Source organism: Micropterus salmoides, unplaced genomic scaffold, assembly GCF_014851395.1.
Source record: "Micropterus salmoides isolate LMB-PRFRI ecotype aquatic unplaced genomic scaffold, ASM1485139v1 Ms_hic_scaffold_3039, whole genome shotgun sequence".
In the NCBI taxonomy this organism is placed as follows: domain Eukaryota; kingdom Metazoa; phylum Chordata; class Actinopteri; order Centrarchiformes; family Centrarchidae; genus Micropterus; species Micropterus salmoides.
In genome coordinates this window covers 8,276-16,740 of record NW_024042306.1, presented here as the reverse complement: position 1 = coordinate 16,740, position 8,465 = coordinate 8,276, and the positions used below count along the sequence as shown (strand labels likewise).

The 8,465-nt window shown below is 38.8% G+C and overlaps 1 protein-coding gene across 1 annotated transcript; it reads right to left on the bottom strand.

Moving 5' to 3' along the window:
* Window positions 1–142: 142 nt before the first annotated feature.
* On the bottom strand, window positions 143–7,988 carry LOC119883946 (cathepsin K-like). The gene is made up of 4 exons (XM_038694428.1): window positions 7,832–7,988; window positions 6,294–6,417; window positions 2,083–2,205; window positions 143–268 (listed from the first exon to the last, which is right to left on the bottom strand). Exons 2-4 carry the CDS (start codon window positions 6,414–6,416, stop codon window positions 158–160), a joined length of 357 nt encoding a protein of 118 aa, XP_038550356.1. The 5' UTR covers window position 6,417; window positions 7,832–7,988; the 3' UTR covers window positions 143–157.
* Between the last annotated feature and the right edge of the window lie 477 nt (window positions 7,989–8,465).

The window sequence follows — 8,465 nt, the reverse complement described above, 5'->3', positions numbered from 1 at the left end:
ATCTCAAAGCTCTCATGAACTGGATATAATAAGGAACAATTTTTATGTTATACATTCATGTAGTGGTTACTAAATACACGAGGGTGAGATGTGTGCTAGTGCTAGATGATCTCTGACCTGGTTCTTCACTGGAGTCACCATGCCCTTCTTGCGGTAGTCAACGATTTGGGAAGCTTGGACACCTTGTCATCCAGAGCCATGGTGAAGCTGCGCTCGTGGTCCATCGGGACCAGCAGGCCGTCATCTTCTCGGCCACTTCCTCTGACGTCTGCATGGACAGAGAAACAATTAACATTTTGCATCATGTTCTGGGGATGTTTCTGATGCTTTCATTCAGATACTTTACAAAGATTGCAACAGCAGGTTGAGTTTATTGATCAAAACATTACAAGAAATAAAGTCCAGAAGTTAAGGGTCACAGATTGTATCACCCTGACGCGGAGGGTATGAAACTTTCCTTGCCTGGAAGAATTTTGTGAGACAGAATGTTTTGAGACAGATAAGAGAAGAGGCAGATATGATTTATTTTTAGACATAAGACCACAAAAGTAAAAGGATATGAGAGAGGATTTGTTTCAGCAGGGTGATGGAGGATGAAAAGTATTTCATGGAAAGGTGGGTTTAACACAGTTTACTCCAAAGTGAAATGTCATTTTTCTGTACTGTGCCAATGCCAAAAAGGGACACCATGCTTATGCAGGCATAAAAGTGCAAATAAAAATCTACACAATTTACAAAACAATGCCAATAAAGCAGAAGCACGAGGAGTATGAAAAGCAAAAGAGGAACTGAAATAAGTAACTCCTGCGTAGTTTGCTGGCTTTCACAGTGAAGCTGCTGGTTATACGATATTTAGCAATTGCTTTAAAAGAATCCTGCCATTAACTATCATCAAATGCCCCAGTGCTTTCATTACAGCTCAGTCTGTAAGCAGGAAGATCATTAACGGAAGAAATACAGACCATCTGTTAATTTCTTTCATTTCACTTAAGTGCTTTCAGTCAAAATGAAAATGGAAAACACCATTTTCCCACCACCTGTTCTACATAAACAGAAATTGGTCATTTATCCGAATTTGAATGTGTATACATGTTCCTGTCACTAATAAATAAGCCCAAGCACTGGCGTGTTGTATTTTATGCATTTTACTTTCCACCAATTTTTATGTACAGCTTGTTCATCCGGCATCTTGATGCAAAAACAACCGTCAGTCATGACCCACTCTGCCATACAAGTCACTGACAACAGGTTTTAAGGACAGCAGACCCATTTTGTTTGACCTCAGTGGGCTGCAGCATTCATGAGAAAGCATATAACTGCTGAGATGACAGCAGCTAAAAGCCGCAACTGCTGATTAAATTATGGATCTCTGACACTTAGGAGTTTTACTTCAGAAAGTTTTACTACACACCTGAAAATGTAGCACGTTTAGTTTCATGTGTATAATGTGAGACTGTGGGAATGTGGGAGAATGAAGCAGAACTTTCCCTAATGAATGTGCTGAGCAGAAAGATCAATTATTACTAGCTACATTTGCTAATGGCAGCTGGATCTCAGCTTGTGCTTTGGATACACAGTGAGACTGTTCAGACTGTAGTTGAAAGCGGCTCAATGCTTATTGATTTCCAGAGCTGCAACGATTATTGATTAATCAGCTAATAATAATTTTAGTAATTCTTATGGGCCAAAATACAGATACTGCCATATGGATTAGGCTGGGATCAGACTACATCACATTGATGTCTTTCAAGATGCTCATTACACTCAGATTAGATGATTATAGCACCGCTGATTTAGTGAGAAACATGTCAGACCATACACCAAATATCAACCAATCTTAGTTTGTGTTTTTTTTTCTTAACTTGCGCACCATGCTAGTCTTTCTGTCAGGGCCTTGTGAAGAGTCCTACAGACAGATGTGGTTGCGTTCCACTATGACACACACTACATGGATAAATCCGATGTCTGCAATTGGGTTATGGATTGGATTATTTGACTGATATCATGTACTCTGGCATTAAACAGGTTGAGATAAGATAGGAGAAGTGTGGCCTCTGGCATGCAGAAGCGCCTCAGACTTACCATGTCGCCCAGGTGGTTCATCCCCAGCTCGTAGGAGTGTATACCCAGCGCTGCCTCCTCATTGTGGGCTTCAATCATACGCATGTTCTTCTCCCAAATGGCCCTGCGGATCCCCTCTTCATCCTGAGACAGACAAGCACATGTGTCACTTTGACAGAATCACCCTTCTTTAAGAAGCTTTCAAATTAGCCAGATGCTGTGTAGAATGAGATTAGCAGGAACAAACAGTGGAGTCTATGTCTGGCTTCCATAAACACCTGAACACAAAGTTGACAGTATCACCTGAAGGTATCATTAAACAACTGAGTAGCGTATGGGATATTCAGACAATTTAAATCTGTATTTCTGACATTTGCAGGAGGCGTTAAAACATTTTATAGCAGATTAAGTCCAGAAATGTGAACTCTGGAGGATCCAGTACCTCAAAAGGGTCGCAGTTATGGAGTCACCAGCCATTTTCTTTTAGCTGACAGTGATGGGCTTCATAAGGAGGTCATAACATATGCAGATTCTTTTATCTCCTGTATTTCAATCTTAAGTTTTTAAGTTTCCTGTCCTTCCTTCCTTCCTTCCTTCCTTCCTTCCTTCCTGTGTTAACACCTGACAGCTCAAAGAAATTAATCTGGGCAAATAGGGCAATTTTACGTTTTAATTGGAAAGGAAGCCTGTCTGTATTAGAGCCCCGTGTTCATTAATTAGGCCAATTAAACAGTGCACTTCCACATAACAATGTTCTCACGTACAGTTTTTCAGCAACATAACTGTCCAATGCAATTGTAATTTGTGTTAAAATATTACTTTATCCTTTATTTTTAGAAAATTTCCATCTGTACGTATGTGTCATGATAAGAGACTGACTTTCATTTATATGCACGCTGTTGACATCTGTCACAACATGGCAATAAGATACATCCAAGTGCTTGTTGGTTACCTAAAACATCCATGCTCTACTTAGTATTCGTGGTCTTAACAACTATTAGCATAACAACAATCATTATTTCTGTCTTGATATCCATTCCAGTAATGGAAAATGCAAATGATGCACAGTCTATTACAGTGATGTCAGTTCAAGGAGGGTTGAATTAGAGGAGCTGTTGGTGGAATACTGATTAAAGTTACCATTAGAGAGAGAGAGAGTCTTTTCTGCTGACTACACAGGAATGTAAATAATACAGCACTAATGATCATATGAACCCACACTGTCAAATAAATGCAAGCATGAACAAGCAAATACAGATAAAAATAACTTAAACACACACTACTGTACATGAACCCAGGCACATGCAGCACTCTAAATAAACTGCACACATGCGTCTTTACACACACAGAAACACACACACACACACACACTCCACAGCTGTGGAGTGGTGACCTCTAGCCGGCGGCGAAGAGCGACGTGAAAACAGATGCTCACTGAGCGGTCAGGAGGTAAATTTGTGGTCGGCTCTGGTTTAATGCCAGCTAAACTACATTTCCTTCCTTTTTTACAGCCAGGAAGTAGAACAAAGAAAAGAAGAAGACTGAGCATTTTAGCAACAGGGAAACTGGAAACTTCACTCGCTTTGACTCTATATTTTGAGTCAAAGGTAAGTGGCGTTTCCACTCTCATTTGAAATCTTAATTAAGGAGATGTTTTTGCCCATGGGATTTCAGTTTATAAGCCAGGTAGGTATTTCTGTATTTGCCTGGTTAAGCCTTAACAAGACCTCTGAATCAAAGTAAATAAATAGACAAAGGCATTTTTGCAAAAGTGGGTGTACAGCCTTTTGAAAATGAACTTTTCTGAATTATTGGCTGAGGATGAGAAAGACTAAGTCACTGTAAATTCTCATTGTGCATGTCCTGCTTTACTTTTGATTCTCTGTTCTCTAACTCCATCTGTCTTGCTTCTCTGGGCCAAAACAAGGAAGTAGAGCAACCAGTGACGGCCTCACATTTCTTGCTTTTCTTTGACATTGTTCATATTATTTACAGTACCGAGTGTCTTGTATATCTGGAAAAAGAAAAACACGGTGATACGTTTAAACATATGTGTTTAAGATTTGCAGTTGATGATGTTAGATGACATTGATTCTTGTTTTGATAGAGGATATTTCAACTGTATTGTCAGACGTTAGTGATGTGGGATGTGGATCTTGGAGGGTTAGGGTATCTCTTCCACATCACCAAAGTCAAACCAGAAAGAATAATGTTTTAAAAAGATAGAGCTTTTTTGTTTGTTGACATCTGAAAATTGACTGTGTATGTATATGACCCAAATTATGGCTAGCCTCTTCTTTTTAAATGAATTTGTTTCCACGCTTCGTTAATATTCAGATTCTAATCATATTGGTGGCGACTGAAACTCTGTAATCATAACTAGAGCAGAACAAAAGGGAACCATGTTATCTTGGCTATTACATGTCTCCCAAAATTCATGTTTGTGTTCTATTAATTTGCAACATCAAATGTGTTTTGAAAGAAAAGTATTTCCGCCTGGCTTACGTCACAATATATGGATACTGAACATATTTGTATTTATAAGTATTTATATGATTTTCCAACAACATCAACCCTTGCAATACATTATTCCACTCACTATAGCAACTGGTGGTGAACTGCTGGTCAAAGAATAAATAAGCTTTTATGTTTATGATGAGGCACTTACAGCACTTGGTTGGTTGTTGGGGCACTTTGGGGAAAACAAAAACAAATACTCCCTCTGCGAATGACCAATAGATATTACTCTCTACCAATTGAGCAACAAAAGGAACTTGACAAGGTTGCCCATAGCACTTTTTGTCCATTTTTAACCGCTTGCCTCTGCAATTAATCAAAACACAAACCCAAATTTCAGATGTTCCAGTTGGTGTGAATAGTCACAAAATCTGACTAACCAACCGTTTACCTTGCTGTTATTATCTTGTCATCAACAATAAACCCTCCACCTCCATTTTCATCCTGTATAATGACCTGTGTTTTTCAAATGAAAAAAATAAGACCCCACACATACCAACCTAACACTGATTGTTGGCAAAACAAAAGAACAACAAAGCCAACCAAATGGAGATTTGATATTGGCATCAAGTTACTTAAAACTCCTGCGAGGCTCTGTTTAATGTTCTCTCAACAGAGCTGTGTCCTCCAATAAAAATATCCACCAGATTGGCGGCAGCAGAAACCGACCAGCTGAGAGATAGGAGACTAACACTGAAATGAATGGCTGTTAAACTGACTCAGCTGCAGACAGACGGTGAATCAAACACAAAGATGTCCACATGTTGAACAATTTACTGAAGCACAAAGAGAGAGACAGAGAGAAGAGGGCACACAAGAGCTAGACACGCATCTAAACATTCACACACACACACACACTGATGAAGAATTTGAAAGTTGGCATAGGAAAAGGAAATTGTTCACTGTGGTACACTTTTCCTCTAAAACAACCGAGACTCCAGCTATGCATCATGGGAGTGGCATCCTGAGAAAAGATTTTCATTCTTTGCAGTTCTCAGTAGTTTGCACACAAAGTCAGAACAAGAAGACAATTATGTTTCCCATCAGGCGTTCAGATGTGGACTGTGGTCTGTTAATAAAAATATGAGGCTTCATTTGTGTATGCAACTCTAAATTTGTACATTTGGTACATAAACAAGTACAGGGGTTTTATTTGTCTCGGACCTTTCCTTTTCATTATCAGTATAAAGTTGTGCAATCATGTTTTCCCCACCTGAGGCAAACATCCAAAAGTAAGAGACTGTGCTCTCCAGAAAACCAATAACATAGTTGTTACAAAGAATTCAATTTCAAGAAGGGTAATGATTGTGTGTTTAGATTTTAGCACAGTTGCGATGTGCGAAAAATAGTGTTTTCAAGGATAGGAGTGTTTGGCAAAAACGAAACCCAAACATATCATCTATCAATAAATATGTGATTGGCTTGCTAATTCATTTCAATTGTATTTATATAGCACCAGATCATAGCAGTTATCTCAGGTCATTTTCATATAGAGCAGGTCTAGACTTTCCCTTTTATAATTTTAGACACCCATTGATTTCTCACCCTGAGCAACTCCCTTTTAACAGGTGGAAATTAGCACCAGGTGTTAAGTGCCACTTACTAAAGCCCTTACGATGACTACCATCCTAATTATCCTACATATACTATTATATTCTGTTTTTATTTTATATGTTTAAAACTTTCATACACGGTACACACTAGAAGACACTGACCAGGCCATTGTATTCCTTCATGTGTGTGACCTTCCACTGTTCCCACTGGATGTCCATAGAGGCTTCATCCAGGCGGCCCAGAGCCGAGGCTGCCAGCAGCAACACACAGACACACTGCAACATCCTGAAAGAACAACAACACACAAAAGCTCATTATTATGTACACCAAATCAGTCTCAGATACACATAAGAATGTTTACTAAGATTAGAGTGCTGGCTGGAACTTTGTTTAAACGTTGTTTTTGTAATTCATTTCAAGAGTAACTTAGCTGCACAGAACTGAACAGACAGGTCACCAGGGGAATGTACAACAGGGCTGGAATTTTTTTCAGTCAGGTGTGAAACTCAAACCCCCACAGTAAGTAAAACGGATCTAAAATGAAACATCACTTTGTATACGTTTCTGTTGAGTGGTTTACTGTCACATGATGGTTTCAATGAGTTTTACACATTTTTCCCACAGCTCTAAAACACCTGATTTGGAGGGGAAAAAACAGTACTCAAGTCAGTGATATGAAACAACTGCTGTTCTGAGAGGTCTTTTTTATATTCCATTAGTCTGGGTAAAATATTGCTACGAACATCAGCAGCTTCATTCCAAAGATATGAGTCCCAGACACCAGGTAAAGAATCAAACTTTGGTGAACTACACACTGTAGCTTAACTTTTTGTTGTTGTCAGAAAAGTTCTCTTTTCAGGGATTCAGACACTTTCCACTTTTGCTTATCTCTGCTTTCCTGCCATCTGTCATTCATCAACTTCGCCCTGTTTCTCCCTTGTTTTTACCACATCCTACTTTTAATCTGCATTTGCATCCATTATTTCCAATAAAGGTCATCGACCTGTTAAGTTGAACTAAACTGAAGGCAGAAAACGAACCGGTTCCTTGGAGGCTGTGCGAGCTTAACTGCTTTACGCTGTCTGCTTCCTACACACATTGATTATATGTAGTATGGCTTCACCCTTGGTTGATTTGATGGAAATTCTATGATTTAAATAGCAGGGTTTTGTGATCTATGCAAATCATTTACAGTTAATCCAAAACATATGCGCTCTGTGCTCTATTACTGCATGAGTCAGAAGAATTCTCTCCAGTGAGGTCTTTTTGTTTTAGGAAATTAAATCATGTTTTTTTCCTTGAATTTGCCACGTTAACTCTGCATAGGTTAACACTGCAGCTCTGACTACCAAAACTCTTTCTGTTAAGGTGCAACTGGGTCAAAATCATTCTCTAATCCTAATCCTATTAAGACTAATTGCTTTCTTAGCGGGCAAAAATACTTTATCCAAGCCTAAATTCAAAGGGAAGAAATCTTAAGAGTCAAGTCTTTCCTGGTAAGTCAATGCATGTAATGAAGTGAGTTCTGTATAGTTTTTGTTCAGCTCACTTCATTACATGCATTTTAGTTTACCTTTAGTACAAAGTCCATTCAAAGACTGATTTTTACTAACTCTAAAACTACCCCTGTTCAAGAGAAAGATTCACAAAACTGAAACTAAAACTCTTTACCAGGAAATCAGTAAACAATAAACTTTACCTTAAGTCCAATAGTCAAAGAGTTCGCGAAGTCCTCTGAGTCTAACACTGTCAGAGTCAGTCAGAGTGTGAGTTTATATCGGTTGAATTTTGAGGAAGTAAAATGGGAGCTCCTGGTCTGGGGAGGAGTTTCTTGTTTTCCAGGCTGAGGAATTACATCTGGTTTCAGTTGAATAAACCAGATGATGTCAGGTGTCAGATTACACAGGCTACAGAGGCTGGCACTGAACTTAGCGCTCTGCTGCTTCTATTATTTATCAGATCATTGTAAAACATGAACATGTGTTTAGAACAAGAATGTTTTATCTTTAAATTTTACAATAGTTTGCTTTCAGGTCTATGCTGAATCATTTCAAAGAATATTTCTATATCTAATGTAGTTGAATGGATGAACCTTGAGGCCTTGGTGACATTGTTCTGTACTGAAGAAAGTTCTATATTGTACCACATGTATAGACCGAGTCCAGTCTGTTAGGTATTGGCAACAAAAGCACTTTAGTCAAGTTTAGGAAAAGATTGTGGTTTTGGATAAATGCTAATAAAGTAAAACAACCGGTTCTCACTCCCAAGTAGTCACATGTGGTCAACGAATGGTCAAGACGCCTTGGCGTCAGTTTGTAACGCACTGGTAGGTC